Source organism: Mobula birostris, chromosome 9 (genome assembly GCF_030028105.1).
Source record: "Mobula birostris isolate sMobBir1 chromosome 9, sMobBir1.hap1, whole genome shotgun sequence".
Classification (NCBI taxonomy): Eukaryota; Metazoa; Chordata; class Chondrichthyes; order Myliobatiformes; family Myliobatidae; genus Mobula; species Mobula birostris.
In genome coordinates this window covers 103,838,134-103,856,045 of record NC_092378.1, presented here as the reverse complement: position 1 = coordinate 103,856,045, position 17,912 = coordinate 103,838,134, and the positions used below count along the sequence as shown (strand labels likewise).

Below are 17,912 nucleotides of genomic sequence, written 5' to 3'. Positions count from 1 at the left end.
TTAGTTCTGAGGGTGTAGAGTTCTTTGGTGCAGGGATGATGGTGGCTGATTTGAAGCATGTGGGGCTGGCAGCCTTGATGATTGCTGTGTTGGAGATGTCCATGAAGACGTCAGTGAGCAAGTTGCATGTAGAGTGTTGCCAGGCAATCCTTGCTGACTAGATTTGACGCAAATGACGCATTTCACTCTATGTTTCAATGTACATGTGGCAAAAAAAAAATCTAATCAAGATCTTGTGGCGCGATCTGGGATCAGCTGGGGAAAAGGGCAGAGAAGTAGCAGAGCGAATCTAAGGCAGACAAATGTGAAGAGCTGTTCTTTGGCAGGAAAATCCAAGGAGGGACATACACAATTAGGTAAGAGTGAGGTAGAACAAAGGGATCTGGGAATACAGATCCATAATTCCTTGAAAGGGGGGGTCATAGGAAGATAGGGTTGTAAAGAGAGCTTTTTGATGCATTGGTGTTCTTAAATCAGACAACTGAGTACAGGAGTTGGGATGTTATGTTGAAGTTGTATAAAGTGTTGTTGAGGCAGAATTTGGAGCATTGTATGCAGTTCTGGTTACCTACCTTCAGGTAAGATATCAATTGAAAGAGAGCAGAGAAAATTTACGAGGATGTTGTTGGGACTTGAGGACCTGAGCCACAGGAGAGGTTGAAAAACTATATTCCCTGGAGAGTAGGAGAATAAGGGGAGACCTTAAAGCTTTTATTGTGGGTCTCAACTCCTTTTCGTCCTTTGCGATGGTTGTAACATGAAGAGGGCATGTCATGAATGCTAAGGGTCTTTAATGATGGATGCCATCTTCTTGCAGATGGCCTTGATGGTGGGCGGTTGTGGCAGTGATAGAACTGGCTGAGTCTGTATTCCTTGGTGGCCTCTTATGACCCTGTACGTTAGGGGCTCCATACCAAGCTGTGTCACAACCAGTCAGAATTACCCCCACTGTACAGTATTTGCAAGCAGCTTTGGTGACATATCAAATCTCTTTACACTCCCAGTGAAGTAGAACCCTTGGGGTACTTCTCCATGCTTGCATCAACGTGTTAGCCAGAGATAAATCCTCTGAGGTGCTGACACCCAGGATCTTGAAGCTTGCTCATCCTTTCCACCAACGGCCCGTCAGCGAGGAAGACTGGTTGTTGAGCTTCCTTTTCTGACTTCTAATGGAGGGTGTGTTGGCTCAGGGTTTTGCCTGAGCTCACTTGCCAGCTGGAGTCACTGGTTACCTCGTTGTCATCTGGAAGAGGTCCTGCTGCACGAATCTTTGCTGCTCTTCCAGCTTCAAGATGCTCAGTGAAGCTGAGAGCCGCCAATTCCAACTCCCACTGACAACTGGTGAAGACTCAAAGCTCAGTCTATCTGCCCATCAAAATGTTTGAACATTTGTCGATGTCCCCTTGTCGTACTGCAATGACTTGGCCAGTTTAGAATGTTGAGAGAAGGAGAAATTTCATAATTTGGTGCTCATAGCTTCACCCCTCCTTGTTTGAAGAGAGATAATCTTGCTGTGGAGGGAGTTCAGTCAAGATCCTTCAGACTGATTCGTGTGAAGTCAGGAGTGAGATATAAAGAGAGATTGGAATGATTGGGCTTATATTCACGAGTGTTTAGAAGAATGAGAGGGGACCTCATTGAAACTTATAGAATTCTGATAGGACAGAATGACTGGACACAGAGAGGATGTTCCAAATAGTGGGTATATCCAGAACTGGGGATCACAGCCTAAGGAAATGAGACAAGCCATTTACAACAGAAATGAGGAGAGATGGCTTGACCTAGAGGGAGGTGAATTTTTGGAGTTCAGAATCTAGTTGAGGCAAAGCAATTAAATATATTCAAAAAGGAGTGAGATTTAGTCCTAAAGGCTAAAAAAGATGAAGGAATACGGGAAGGAAGCTGTAGCGCAGAGGCAGGTTCATGGGTTGGGTGAGTGAGACAGAAAACGCTGACTACGAATAAGTGTATTAATCATTTATTTACAAACAGTAAAACAATCGACCAAACATTAAGTCCCCCCAAGTTACACAAACTACAGAACTAAATATCCAACAGACAGATATTTAAGTAAGAGAGCAGGTGGAGCGTACATTCCCAATGGTTCTGTGCAGCGTGCCTGGAGACAAAAGGAAGGCAAGTGGGCTTAGCTTCCTGCATGCACTATTCTTTATACCTGGGGTGATTGAAACAGACAGCGGGGGTGTGGCACACAAGGCAACCAACTGGAAGAGCTGCTACAGCCTTTAAACACACCAATGAACAGCCGGCATGGCCGCACCCCGCCTCCCCCCCCCCCCCCACACACACACACACACACACATGCGACAGAAGGAGAATCAGTGTACAGAATTTGGATAATCAGCCATCATCATATTGAGCAGTGGAGCAGGCTTAATGGGCTGAATGGCCAACCCTTACTCCTGTTTTCTGTGTAACTCAGTGATTCATGAATTTCAAAACACTGTGACCCAGAACTCTGTGCCTAGTCATTCCTTGGACTTATTCAAGGCAGATTTGGGTTGAATTTGGGATAGGGAATAATGTGAGGATGGGCTCCTACTGAATGATCAGTAGCTGAATGAGCTATTTGTGTTCTTCGTCGTTATGTTCCCAAATCACTTTTGTGGACTTTCCTGGCACAAACTCATTTTAACATTAGAATCCAAGGTTTGTTCTCCTCTCCTCTCCTGACATCGCAGAGGCATCCAGTTTATTTTAGAGAGTCTGTTGTTCCATCACTTGATGAAGTTTGACTGTTAATTCCACAACTGCTCCCAGTGATCTCATCTCTGTACCCCACGGTCACACCAACACTGGGACTACCATGTACAGTTTCCATCTCTGTATCCTTCTGTCACACCAACACTGGGACTACCATGTACCATGTACAGTTTCCATCTCTGTACCCCACGGTCACTCCAACACTGGGAGCAACATGTACAGTTCCCATCTCTGTACCCCACGGTCACACCAACACTGGGACTACCATGTACAGTTTCCATCTCTGTATCCTTCTGTCACACCAACACTGGGAGCAACATGTACAGTTCCCATCTCTGCATCCTTCTGTCACACCAACACTGGGAGCAACATGTACAGTTTCCATCTCTGTATCCTTCTGTCACACCAACACTGGGACTACCATGTACAGTTTCCATCTCTGTACCCCACGGTCACACCAACACTGGGAGCAACATGTACAGTTCCCATCTCTGCATCCTTCTGTCACACCAACACTGGGACTACCATGTACAGTTTCCATCTCTGTATCCTTCTGTCACACCAACACTGGGAGCAACATGTACAGTTTCCATCTCTGTACCCCACGGTCACACCAACACTGGGAGCAACATGTACAGTTTCCATCTCTGTATCCTTCTGTCACACCAACACTGGGAGCAACATGTACAGTTTCCATCTCTGTACCCCACGGTCACACCAACACTGGGAGCAACATGTACAGTTCCCATCTCTGCATCCTTCTGTCACACCAACACTGGGAGCAACATGTACAGTTTCCATCTCTGTACCCCACGGTCACACCAACACTGGGACTACCATGTACAGTTTCCATCTCTGTATCCTTCTGTCACACCAACACTGGGACTACCATGTACAGTTTCCATCTCTGTACCCCACGGTCACACCAACACTGGGAGCAACATGTACAGTTCCCATCTCTGCATCCTTCTGTCACACCAACACTGGGACTACCATGTACAGTTTCCATCTCTGTATCCTTCTGTCACACCAACACTGGGAGCAACATGTACAGTTTCCATCTCTGTACCCCACGGTCACACCAACACTGGGAGCAACATGTACAGTTTCCATCTCTGTATCCTTCTGTCACACCAACACTGGGAGCAACATGTACAGTTTCCATCTCTGTACCCCACGGTCACACCAACACTGGGAGCAACATGTACAGTTCCCATCTCTGCATCCTTCTGTCACACCAACACTGGGAGCAACATGTACAGTTTCCATCTCTGTACCCCACGGTCACACCAACACTGGGACTACCATGTACAGTTTCCATCTCTGTATCCTTCTGTCACACCAACACTGGGAGCAACATGTACAGTTTCCACTTGTAGGGCCTTCTAGTGTCTCCGATCTCTCCACTTCCATTGGAAAGACTGTGCATACCTGTGAGGACCTTGTAACACTGCATGAGCTCATCTGATCCAGGATCAAATAAATCACCCCTCATTCATTACAAAAAAAAACAAACACCTCAAGTATTATTGTGAAGTAATCCAACTTCTCCCTTCATGTAGAACCCCAATAAAATATCCTTCCCATACACCTCCATTGCATCGAATCCTATCTGAACAATCTGTCAGGGTCAGCAGTGAATTTAAATGCCGGAATCCCGGAGACTTTGGCAATGCAAACTAAACAAAATACTTATTACAGAAATTAACCAGCAAAACTAACAAGAACTCAGGCAAGCTCTTGAGGAACTGAGATCCCTCACGATACACAGAAGTTTCACTGGACAAGGATACACAACACTGAGCAAAGGGGATGCCAATCCTTCCTCAGATACATCCTGCAGCCCGGCGGAATTCAGGATCAATCAGACGGTCCCAGTGTTGAGATGAAGCAATAACCCTCAAAGGAAACTGAAAATCCCATGCTAATTCAATTACCACAAATTGAATAAAAGTGATAAATACACAGCGAGTTTATCAGTCCCCACAATACCACATGAGACACCTGCAACACAAAGTGAAAACAAAGAGCTGGTCTAAAGACAAACAATTAGACATAAAAGGTCAACAATCCAAAGAACACTGCAAACCCGGCGATACCAAAAAAATACAGTCCACATACTAACTGTAAAAAAATGACCCTGGTTGTGACACAATCTCCTTTTAATTCATTGTTATTGTATAGAATCCAATAACATAATTCCTCTTATTCACTCCTGATAGAGATAACCAAGCCACCTTGTATTCATTCTTCAGGTACTGAATTCCAGTGGACCAAATCTTCCCTCTAGCCTCCGAATTCCAGTAAAATGTGGTATTTCACTACTGCGACCTCTTACCCGACAGCAACACAAATAAGAAGTGCACATTGATTTTAGTTAGGAGAGGTGGAGTGGTTCAGATTAGCTGCCAGAATTGATGTTGCGTGCTGAGTCCAACGGAAGTAAAGACAACACTGTTGCACTTGACTTCATGAGCTGCCTCTTGAAGGGATTTGCCAGATCATGTCCAACACCAACCACAGAACCATTTTGGGGAAATAATGTTCTGAGAGTTGTGGCAGCTGGGCCGATGACAGCAATTCTGTAAAGACCCACTGGACTCTCCCTCTCTGCACTCTCTCGCTTATGCTCAATCGTATTTCCACAGGAAGGTTTTCATCGGTTAAAGTAAAAAAAACAGAACTACAAGCAGAGTAGATAGATTCCAAAAATATAGCCTTGCAGCTGTGGCATCAACCTCAAAGAAACGGAAGGTCACATCTCCTCCTCCCCAGGTCCCACACTAGCTTACTGTAATTCAGTGCAGAAATACCAATGGCAGTTAAAGATAAAAAAAAACTGAATGCTGGTAATCAAAATATAAACAGAAATGCAGTTCTGATCTGCTGAAGGATCCTTGCCCTGAAACAGGAACAGATGCTGCCTGTTTTGATTTCAGAATCTCGAGCAAGATATTTAGCTCCCCCCATTTTGCTGATCGTTTTATCCCCCCCCCCACAGGAACTCCGTGCTAAGCCCATCAACCCAACCTGCATTATTGTTCTTTATATCCACTTCCAACAGCTAGATCTTTAACCTGCAAAGTCTCAGCTTCAACCACCATTTCTAGGTCTGAATTCCACACACTGACAACCCTCTTATAAAAGGCAGGAAAGTGAATTCCAGATCAGGTCAGCAGTACTATTGTGTCCTTACCACTATAAAAGTTATGAATGGTCTACCTTTCCCCTGCACTTATGCTCTCCTGACAAACCTGACCTAATTCTTTTCAAAGTTAGTGGACAGGAATGCCTAAGGACTTTCTTATATGGACGTCTGGAAGACACTTAGAGACAAGAGAGACTGAATCTTCCGGGAATCTTGATCAATACACGCAACAGACTAGGGGAATTCCATGACAGTCAAAGCTAAAGAGGTGGCACGATAGTGTAGTGTGATTAGCACAACGCATTACAGTACCAGTGACCCGGGTTCAATTCCCACTGCTCCTGTATGGAGTTTGTACGTTTTCCCCGTGACCGCATGGGTTTCTTCCCATGGTCCAAAGACGTACCGGTTGGCAGGTTAATTGGTCATTGTAAGTTGTCCCGTCATTAGGCTAGGGTTAAATCAGGGGATTGCTGGGTGGTGTGGCTCGAAGGTGTGGAAAGGCCTATTTTGTGCTGTATCTCAATAAATAAAAAGAAATAAAGCTTTGGTAGTGAGGGGTCTGACCGGGCAGCTGGCCAAGCACCAGGACAGGATGGCATAAACGGCTGCCCCTGGAGTTATCAGGGCATGAGTGAAGGTGCTTGTGCCATTCACAACATTAATTTGTGTCTGTTGCAAGTCCGACATCAGGTGCCAGTCTGCAAGATAGCTGTGAGCGGACAACCATGCTGGGATTATCGGGGTTAATTATGGAATCAACGACATTTCCCCATGTTTTGCTAAGATTGAGAAGGAGCTGGGGTTACACAAGGAGAGGAGCTCTTTGACCGTTTAGTGGGTTTTTTTTGAAAGGGTAATAGCAGTAGACAAGAGCGATGCAAATTGAATTACCTGCACATTTGCAAAAAGTGCCAAACAAGAGGTGAATATGCCAAATCAAGAGTGGAAGATTTGAATAAAAGATACAGATCAAAAAAGAGGTGAATCATAGCAGTTGAAAAATGAGCCCCCATGGGTATCAATGCTACTCACAATCCAATTAGTTAGAGTTTGGAAGCATGAATACAATTTCTAAAATTGAAAAAGCTGCTAAACTGGAGGGTTGGAGAGAGGATGTTGAAGGTAAATAGTCAATATTGAAGGAGGCCTGACACAGCTTAGAAGTTTGCAGGAGTGGACTTGCAGCTTGTATACGTAACTGGGAGCAGGTAAGCGTGAGCCACTGGCTGGCAGCTCCTAAGGAAGCTGTCGGTGTTCGGTCAGTTACGCTGGAGAGCGGGACCTGCTCGCCAAGCTTTGGGTCTGAAGCTTGCTGATGACACCACGTCTATGCTCAGTGCCTGGCAGTCCTCTCATTATCTGAGAATCGTCTTGCCAATCCTAACAGCCACTCTTGGTGAGATCTGTCAAATAGCAGGTCAAAGAAAGACACATCTCGTTATTTCCAAATATTTTAAATGAACTTTACTTTTTGTTGGTAGAAAGGTTTTGTGCAATTCTTTTATTTATAAATTATTCACATGAATTTTAATAATTTTTAAACAGCTCTGGATGGTAGACCATAAGAGCAGAATTAGGCCATTCGATCCATCAAGTCTGCTACACAGACACAATAATACAATCACTCGGCACCTCAACAGAAGAAAAGCCCATCCTGTCTGGTTCAGTGACAGAGTCTCTGCGTCCTCCACCTGAGACCAAACACTGTCTAGACTCTGCCACCTGCTTCAAGGCTGTAGAGGCTTCCTGCACCTGCCTCAGGTGTGTGCAAGTAGCTGGAGACGCCGTGCACCAGTAAGCAGCAGGTTTGATCTGCAACGCTATGGAACTTTGGTTAAAAAAAAAAGAGGTTGCATAATATTTTTTAAAAGTCTGTGTTTAGATACCAGAAAACAGCAAAGGATCGGGGAATTCAAATATGCAAATCACTAGAGGTACATTGTAAGGTCACAAGGATGTAAAAATATTACAAATGCCAGGATCTATTTCTAGAATTTAAAAAGTAGAAGTTAGTTTAAACTTGGTTGTGCTGAATGGAAATTTATGATCTATTCTGGCAGTAATGTTACAAGGGACATACCGAGGCATTATTAAGAGTTCAAAAGTATTTAATCAAATGGTAACCAGTGGAAAGGATGAACACGCTGTCTCCTGTCTCTTCAAAATTAATGGTGGTTATGAAAAGTTTTTAATAGACACAGAGCTTGCGTCCACTTGTCGGTGTGAGCAAGGCAAGGGACTCCCAAAGTTTGACAGAATCAGAATCACAATCACTGGCATATGTTGTGAAATTTTAAAAATATATAAATATAAAAAATTAAATTAATAAGTAGTGAAAAAAGAGAACAAAAGTAAAGAGGTAGTGTAAATCATTTATTTTCCGTTCAGAAATCTGATGGTGGAGAGGAAGAAGCTGTTCCCAAAGTGTTGAGTGTGTGTCTTCAGGCTCCTGTACGTCCTGTTTGATGGTGGCAATGAGATAAGAGAACCTCCTGGGTGATGGGGTCCTTACTGATGGATGCCGCCTTTTTGAGGCCTCGACTTTTGCAGATGTTCTGGATGCCGCGGAGGCTAGAGCCCACGCTGGAGCTGGCTGAGATTGCAACTTCCTGCGGCTTTTTCTGATCCTGAGCGGTGGCTGCTCCAGACGGTGATGCAACCAGTTAGAATGTTTTCCATGGTATATTTGTAGAAGTTTGCTGGAGTTTTTGGTGACATATCACATCTCCTGAAACTCTTGATGAAATACAGCCACTGTCATGCCTTCTCTGTAATTGCATCAGTGTGTTGGGCCCAGGATAGAACTTCAGAGATGTCGACATCCAGGAATTTGAAACTGTTGATCCCTCGATGAGAATTGGTGTGTGTTCCCTCGATTTCCCCTTCTTGAAGTCCCCAATCAATTCCTCGGTACTACTGACGTTGAGTGCAAGGTTGTTGTTGCGACAGCACTCAACCAGCTGATTTATCTCCCTCCGTATGTCTCCTTGTCTCCATCTGAAATTCTGCCAGTGATAGTCGTGTCATCAGCAAGTTCTTAGACGATATTTGAGCTATGCCCACCACACAGTAGTCATGTGTGTAGAGAGGGTAGAGTGTGGGCTAAGCACCTTGAGGTGCAGTGGTGTTGATTGTCGGCGAGGAGGACATGTTATTTCCGATCTGCCCTGGTGTGGCCTCCCAGTGAGGAAGTCGGGTATCTAGTTGCAGAGGGAGGTACAGAGGCCCGGGTTTTGAAGCTTGTTGATTAGCTCTGAAGGTACTGAGGGAGAGTGGAAATCTATGAATAAATCTTGATATCCTGAGAATGGTCAGGCCATGGAGAAGGCTTCCACAGTGAGTGGTTAGGTGTAAAAATATCGATGGGTGTAGGAGAGTGCTGTGTAAGCATAAGGAGGAACGGAACGGAAGACCATAAGACCATAAGAGATAGGAGCAGAATTAGGCCATTCAGCCCATCGAATCTGCTCTGCCATTTAAACATGGCTAATCCATTTTCCCTCTCAAGCCCTCCCCCCCTCTCTCTCTCTCTGTAGATTGCTCCTAGTCTGTAGATGTGAGGTGGAATAGAAACATAGAAACATAGAAAATAGGTGCAGGAGTAGGCCATTCGGCCCTTCAAGCCTGCACTGCCATTTATTATGATCATGGCTGATCATCCAACTCAGAACCCCGCCCCAGCCTTCCCTCCATACCCCCTGACCCCCGTAGCCACAAGGGCCATATCTAACTCCCTCTTAAATATAGCCAATGAACTGGCCTCAACTGTTTCCTGTGGCAGAGAATTCCACAGATTCACCACTCTCTGTGTGAAGAAGTTTTTCCTAATCTCGGTCCTAAAAGGCTTCCCCTCTACCCTCAAACTGTGGCCCCTCGTTCTGGACTTCCCCAACATCGGGAACAATCTTCCTGCATCTAGCCTGTCCAATCCGTTTAGGATCTTATACGTTTCAATCAGATCCCCCCTCAATCTTCTAAATTCCAACGAGTACAAGCCCAGTTCATCCAGTCTTTCTTCATATGAAAGTCCTGCCATCCCAGGAATCAATCTGGTGAACCTTCTTTGTACTCCCTCCATGGCAAGGATGTCTTTCCTCAGATTAGGGGACCAAAACTGCACACAATACTCCAGGTGTGGCCTCACCAAGGCCTTGTACAACTGCAGTAGTACCTCCCTGCTCCTGTACTCGAATCCTCTCGCTATAAATGCCAGCATACCATTCGCCTTTTTCACCGCCTGCTGTACCTGCATGCCCACTTTCAATGACTGGTGTATAATGACACCCAGGTCTCGTTGCACCTCCCCTTTTCCTAATTGGCCACCATTCAGATAATAATCTGTTTTCCTATTTTTGCCACCAAAGTGGATAACTTCACATTTATCCACATTAAATTGCATCTGCCATGAATTTGCCCACTCACCCAACCTATCCAAGTCACCCTGCATCCTCTTAGCATCCTCCTCACAGCTAACACTGCCACCCAGCTTGGTGTCATCCGCAAACTTGGAGATGCTGCATTTAATTCCCTCATCCAAGTCATTAATATATATTGTAAACAACTGGGGTCCCAGCACTGAGCCTTGCGGTACCCCACTAGTCACCGCCTGCCATTCTGAAAAGGTCCCGTTTATTCCCACTCTTTGCTTCTTGTCTGCTAACCAACTCTCCACCCACACCATACCTTACCCCCAATACCATGTGCTTTAAGTTTGCACACTAATCTCCTGTGTGGGACCTTGTCAAAAGCCTTCTGAAAATCCAAATATACCACATCCATTGGTTCTCCCCTATCCACTCTACTAGTTACATCCTCAAAAAATTCTATGAGATTCGTCAGACATGATTTTCCTTTCACAAATCCATGCTGACTTTGTCCGATCATTTCACCGCTTTCCAAATGTGCTGTTATCACATCCTTGATAACTGACTCCAGCAGTTTCCCCACCACCGACGATAGGCTAACCGGTCTATAATTCCCTGGTTTCTTTCTCCCTCCTTTTTTAAAAAGTGGAGTTACATTAGCCACCCTCCAATCCTCAGGAACGAGTCCAGAATCTAACGAGTTTTGAAAAATTATCACTAATGCATCCACTATTTCTTGGGCTACTTCCTTAAGCACCCTGGGATGCAGACCATCTGGCCCTGGATATTTATCTGCCTTCAATCCCTTCAATTTACCTAACACCACTTCCCTACTAACATGTATTTCGCTCAGTTCCTCCATCTCACTGGACCCTCTGTCCCCTACTATTTCTGGAAGATTATTTATGTCCTCCTTAGTGAAGACAGTAAGTAATTATTCAATTGGTCTGCCATGTCCTTGCTCCCCATAATCAATTCACCTGTTTCTGTCTGCAGGGGACCTACATTTGTCTTTACCAGTCTTTTCCTTTTTACATATCTATAAAAGCTTTTACAGTCCATTTTTATGTTTCCTGCCAGTTTTCTCTCATAATCTTTTTTCCCCTTCCTAATTAAGCCCTTTGTCCTCCTCTGCTGAACTCTGAATTTCTCCCAGTCCTCAGGTGAGCCACTTTCTCTGGCTAATTTGTATGCTTCTTCTTTGGAATTGATACTATCCCTAATTTCTCTTGTCAGCCACGGGTGCACTACCTTCCTTGATTTATTCTTTTGCCAAACTGGGATGAACAATTGTTGTAGTTCATCCATGCAACCTTTAAATGCTTGCCATTGCATATCCACCGTCAATCCTTTAAGTGTCATTTGCCAGTCTATCTTAGCTAATTCACGTCTCATACCTTCAAAGTTACCCCTCTTTAAGTTCAGAACCTTTGTTTCTGAATTAACTATGTCACTCTCCATCTTAATGAAGAATTCCACCATATTATGGTCACTCTTACCCAAGGGGCCTCTCACGACAAGATTGCTAATTAACCCTTCCTCATTGCTCAAAACCCAGTCCAGAACAGCCTGCTCTCTAGTTGGTTCCTCGACATGTTGGTTCAAAAAACCATCCCACATACATTCCAAGAAATCCTCTTCCTCAGCACCTTTACCAATTTGGTTCACCCAATCTACATGTAGATTGAAGTCACCCATTATAACTGCTGTTCCTTTATTGCACACATTTCTAATTTCCTGTTTAATACCATCTCTGACCTCACTACTACTGTTAGGTGGCCCGTACACAACTCCCACCAGCGTCTTCTGCCCCTTAGTGTTACGCAGCTCTACCCATATCGATTCCACATCTTCCCGGCTTATGTCCTTCCTTTCTATTGCGTTAATCTCTTCTTTAACCAGCAACGCCACCCCACCTCCCCTTCCTTCATGTCTATCCCTCCTGAATATTGAATATCCCTGAACGTTGAATCTAGTAGGAGGAATTGATGAGAGCATGGGGTGAAATGGGTCACGTTAGAATTGGTGTAAAATGGATACTTGTCAGTTCGCACAGGTGGGGGGCTAAAAGTTATATGTCTGTGCTGTACCTTGTACAGGTCTCTATTTCTACGGCTATCCGACTTCTCACTCCTTCATCCCACCACCATGGCTTTGTTTTTTTCTGACAGATGTCCGCAGATGCTTAGTGAGGAGCTGGTCACTTCCTGACTTACAGTTTGCTGTCACCCACTGAGTGATATATTTGCTTTCTAGGTTACATTAGAAATAGTTAATTGCCTGCTGCATGTCAGATATAAATACATTCTCTTGCGTGTGCCTTTCTGTCACTAATTCATTTCCTCTTACAGACTGTGGAAGAAACTGTGGATAATTAGCCCCGACCCAGCTCCATTCTTCAAGCCATTGTTTGTGGAACATGGAGGAAATTTCACGGTAACCATCTGCCATTTGTTTAATGGGGTTTTCAGAAACTGGGGTCCTACAGTATGGAGCAAATGCCTCCACAAAACAGGCACCGACACCTGAGTGAACCTACTACAACTCAGGAAGGATTGCTCCAAAACCTCATGCAGAGTTTTTCACCAAGCTCATTTTAAGTGTAGAGTTTCTTCCTTCTCTCTAAAAGTGAGCCCTACTTCTGCAGTTGTAAAAGTAGAAAGCTCTGGAAATGCTCAGCAGGTCAGGCAGTACCCATGAGGAGAGAAACAGGTTTTATTAAAACATGGTTTCATTTCAGGTTTCCAGCACCTGCAAAGATTTTGACTTCCAGCTATTGTCATTCCCACCTGAAGGGCTGGGAGGTCAGGTATTATTGAACAGGGTCATTTCCAAGCACTCATGTCATAGTGGGGCTTCCTCATTTTGACTGGTAGTAACTAGTTTCAGCAGTGAGTTTGTCAGGATCGGTGCTGACAGATTGAAGTTGACATTCTGACTGCATGAAGGATGGAACCCTCTTCGAAATATCAGAATCAGGTTTAATATCACCAGCATATGTCATGAAGTTTGTTAACTTTGTAGCAGCAGTACAATGCAATACATAATTATATAGGAAAAATAGTTAAATTAGTTAAGTAGTGCGAAACCATAAATTTAAGAAGTAGTGAGATACTGTTCATGGGTTCAATGTCCGTTCAGAAATCAGATGGCAGAAGGGAAGAAGCTGTTCTTGAGTTGGTGAGTCTGAGCCTTTAGGCTTCTATACCTCCTCCCCGATGGCAACAGTGAGGAGGGGGCTTGTCCTGGGTGATGGGGGTCCTTAATGATAGACGCTGCCTTTTAGAAGCACCAGCCCTTGAAAATGTCTTGGAGGCTAGTGCCCATGATGGAGCTGACTAAGTTTACCACTCTCTGCAGATTACTTTGATCCTTTGCCGTCGCACCCCTGCCTCCATATCAGACGGTGGTGCAGCCAGACAGAATGCTCTCCACGGTACATCTGTAGAAATTTTCGAGTGTTTTAGGCGACGTTCCAAATCTCATCTGACCTCTAATGAAATATAGCCGCTGTTGTGCTTCTTTGTAGCTGCATCGATGTGTTGGAATATTTATTCCAGGATCCAGTATCTTCACCCAGGAATTTCCCTGCTCCTCACGTCCCAACTTTTCAAATAACTCTGATCAAGATCAACATCGTGGCATTCCTATGATCTCGGTCAAACCTCCTCCAGAGTCTGCAACTTTTAACCATTAAATGTGGATGAAGAAAGCTCCATTTCATCTCTCTCCAACCACTGGTCTGTTCTCACCTTTTGTTGTCAATAACTGGGTCCTTCACCCCACCCATTGCAGGATTCTCACAGGCGGTATTTCGCTGGTTTCATGACCGTCCTTTATTCCTACATTCTGTCTCCTGCCACTCACTCAGTTTCTTAACTAAGTCTGTCATTCGTCTTCATCTCAATGTGGTTTGGTTACCAGTTGTTTGCTTCTTTTTACAACAGCTTGGAAGGAGGCAGCTTGGGCTGTCAGGTCAAGCCAGGTCTCTGTGAGACACTGTTATTGGCTCCATCACACTCATCCTTACTTCCCTCTTGCACTGCATCTTATTCTCCCCCACGTGTTCATCCGCTCTCCTTCCTTTTGCTTTTGACACTGATCTGCTGAAAGGGTACTTCTTTTTCAGCAGCTAGCAGGTCTTTGGGATGTGGGAGGACAACAAAACAGGAACATCAGGAACACAAGAAGGCACAGGCCGTAGATCAAATTCCACACAGCAGCTGAGATCAGGATCGAACCCTTGTCCCTGGAAATATGAGGCAATTGTACTAATTGTTGCACTACTCCTCAGGCCCCTACATGAGGGACTTGATCAAGTGCATATAATTCATATTTATAGGTTTTCTCTCCTTTCATGTTTTGAAACAGCACCCTGAACTTGAGTGGGAGCTAACAAATGCTGACTGGTCTTGTGTTATCTTCAGCTATCTGTAGTATTCAGTATCACCAGCAGATGGCAGGATAACCACAGCCATCACTTGTCCCAAGCCAAATGCTAATTGCATCTTGTGCACTGTGTTTTAAACTCAGAATCAGAATGAGGTTTATTATAACTGACCCCAGAGTATGTCATGAAATTTGTTGTTTTTAGCAGCATAATACAAGACATAAAAAATTACTGTAAATTACAATTTTAAAAAATGAGGACTAACAAGGCAGTGTTCACGGACTGTTCAGAAATAATAGTCCCCTGAATGTCCATTATGGCTGATTTATTTTCCGTCTCAACCCCATTCTACTGCCTGCTCCTCATATCCTTAAACACTCTGACTAATCAAGAGCCTAATGACCTCTGCTTTAAATATACCCAATGACCTGGCCTCCACAGAGGCAATGAATTTCACAGATTAACCACCCTCTTGCTAAAGAAATTTCTCCTCTTCTCTGTTCTAAAGGGACATCCTTATATTCTGAACTGTAGCCTCCGGTCAGACACCCCCACTATAGGAAACATCCTCTCCACATCCACTCTATCTAGGCCTCTCAATATTTGCTAGGTTTCAGTGAGATCCCCTCTCTCCCATTCTTCTAAACATCCACTGGATCCTCTCCAATCTCAGCACATCCTTTATTAGATAAAGAGCCCAAAGCTGCTCACAATACTCCGTGTGGTCTGATCGATGCCTTATAAAACCTCAGCATTACATCTTTGCTTTTATATTCTGTATTTTATAATCCTGCTTGGGGACTTCCACGTCCCTTTGCACCTCAATTTACTCCCCATTTAGAAAATAGATTACGCCTTTATTCCTTCTACCAACATGTATGACCATACACTCCCCTTATCTATATTCCATCTGCCAATTCTTACCCATTTTCTTTATCTGTCTAACTCCTTCTGAAGACTTCCTGCTTCATTAATATTATCTGCCCTTCCAGCTATCTTCGTATCGTGCACACACTTGGCCACAAAGTGACAATTCTATTATCCAAATCATCGACGTATAATGTAAAAAGGAGCGGTCTGAAACAAAACCCTGCAGCACACCACCTAGTCACTGGAAGCCAATAGTCCCACTCTTTGCCTCCTGCTAGTCGGCCAATCTTCTCACCATGCTAGTACCTTTGCCGTAATACCCTGGGCTCCTATCTTGTTTAGCAGCTTCATGTGCTGTAACTTGCTAAAGGCCTTCTGAAAATCCAAGTGAACAACATCCACTGACTTTCCTTTGTCTATCCTGCCTGTTATTTCTTCAAAGAATTCCAACGGATTTTTCAGGCAAGATTTCTCCTTAAGGAAACCATGTGGACTTTGGCTTACTTTATCATGTGCCTTCAAATGTCCTGTTACCTCATCCTTACTAACGGACTCCAACATCTTCCTAACCACTGAAGTCAGGCTAACTACCTTTTAATTTCTCATATTTGCCTCCCTCCATTCTTAAAGAGTGGAGTGACATTTTCAGTTGAAGAAGTTGACTCACTGTAACCTTCTCAAGGGCGATCAGGGCAAGACAATGATAAAGCCCTTGCTAGTGATGCCCAAAGAGATAACAGGTGAGTCCAGACAAAATATAGTGGGTTCCTCTACATCCTCAATAAGTCAATCTTGGGTTTGAAATCAAAGATAGAGAGAGACAGACAGACAGACAAACAGAGAGAGAGAGAGAGAGAGAGAGAGACAGAGAGACAGAGAGACAGATATATACTGTAGAGATACTGTACTGATAGAGAGACAGAAATATACTCTATCTACCGTATATATATGGAGAGAGAGATAGAAAGAGAGGGAGATAGAGAAAGAGATAGAAATTGAAAGAGAGAAAGATATATATATATATATATATATATAGAGAGAGAGAGAGAGAGAGAAAATCATTATCCCTGAAGATCTGCATCTAAATTTATTATCTGTTGTTCTTAATCCTTGGAAATCTATTGTTTACAAACCTTTTAAGATGTTAGAAAAAGCAATCAGCTTCTACCTTTATCCATCTAAATTTCTGGGAACTCCCCATTTGTTTTAATAATCCATGCACATCATTAGTCTATTTAAATATATACTTTACTACATGAAAGGCAGTCAGCCTCTACTTGTAGGAGATGCTAGCAGTGTAAAAATGACAGTATTTCTGCAGCCATGGCTATTTCTACACGTGTGTTGCCTCATGCAAACCCCAAAGCTGCGGAAACCTGCTCCACCCATTCTGTCTGTGTTCAGACAGTGGATCCAGCTTAGAGAAACAATGTTGTGGAGCTTTGTCACTGCACAAATCTACCTGAACAAGCTCTCTTTTGGTTCCCATGGAGGAAAATGGTACGTGTTAGCATTTTTATGTTTTTTAGTTGATTGAGTTTATCTAAATGTTTTAAGTGATATAGATTAAGAAAAATGAGAGCATAACACATAGAAGCAAAATTCAGCCACTCAGCTCATCATATCTGCTCCGCCATTCCATCATGGTTGATTTATTATTGCTCTCAACCCCATTCTTTTTCCTTTTCCCCATAACCTTTGGTGCCCTGACTAATCAAGAACTTATCAACCTCTGCTTTAAATATATCCAGTGACTTGGCCTCCACAGTCATATGTGGAAATGAATTCCACAGATTCACAACCCCTCCATCTCTGTTGTAAATGGGCATACCTCAGTTTGGAGGCTGTGCCCTCTAGTCCTAGAAACACCCACTATAGGAAACATCCTCCCCATGTCCACTCTATTTAGGCCTTTCAATATGTGATAGATTTCAATGAGATTCCCCTCATTCTCCTAAACTCCAGCGAGTATGAGCCCAGAGCCATCAAATGCTCCCCATTTTCATTCCCAGAATCGTTCTCATGAACCTCCTCTGGACCCTTTCCAATGCCAGCACATCTTTTCTTAGATAAGGGGCCCAAAACTGCTCATAATACTCAAAGTGAGATCTGCTCAGTGCCTTATAAAGCCTCAGAATTATATCCTTGTTCTTATATCCTTCAAATGAATACTAACATTGCATTTGCCTTCTGACTCACTGACTCAACCTGCAAGTTAACCTTTAGGGAATCCTGCACAAGGACTCACAAATCATTTTGGCACCTCTTAATTCATACACTTCTGCACACTGTATTTCATCTGCCACTTCTTTGCACAATCTTCCAATCTGTCTAAGTCCTTCTGCAGACTTCCTCTCCAGCTATCTTCATATCGTTTGCAAACCTGGCCACAAAGCCATCAATTCCGTCATCC

The 17,912-nt window shown here is 43.8% G+C and overlaps 1 protein-coding gene across 2 annotated transcripts in view; it reads left to right on the top strand.

The window, feature by feature from the left end:
* The window catches only part of LOC140202919 (interleukin-21 receptor-like), a 109,331-nt gene that overhangs the window by 71,167 nt on the left and 20,252 nt on the right, over positions 1-17,912 (top strand). For both annotated transcript variants that reach the window (XM_072268511.1, XM_072268512.1), the window contains exon 8: positions 12,591-12,675. In XM_072268511.1, coding sequence (XP_072124612.1) covers positions 12,591-12,675 — 85 coding nt within the window. The remainder of the gene's footprint in view (positions 1-12,590; positions 12,676-17,912) is intronic.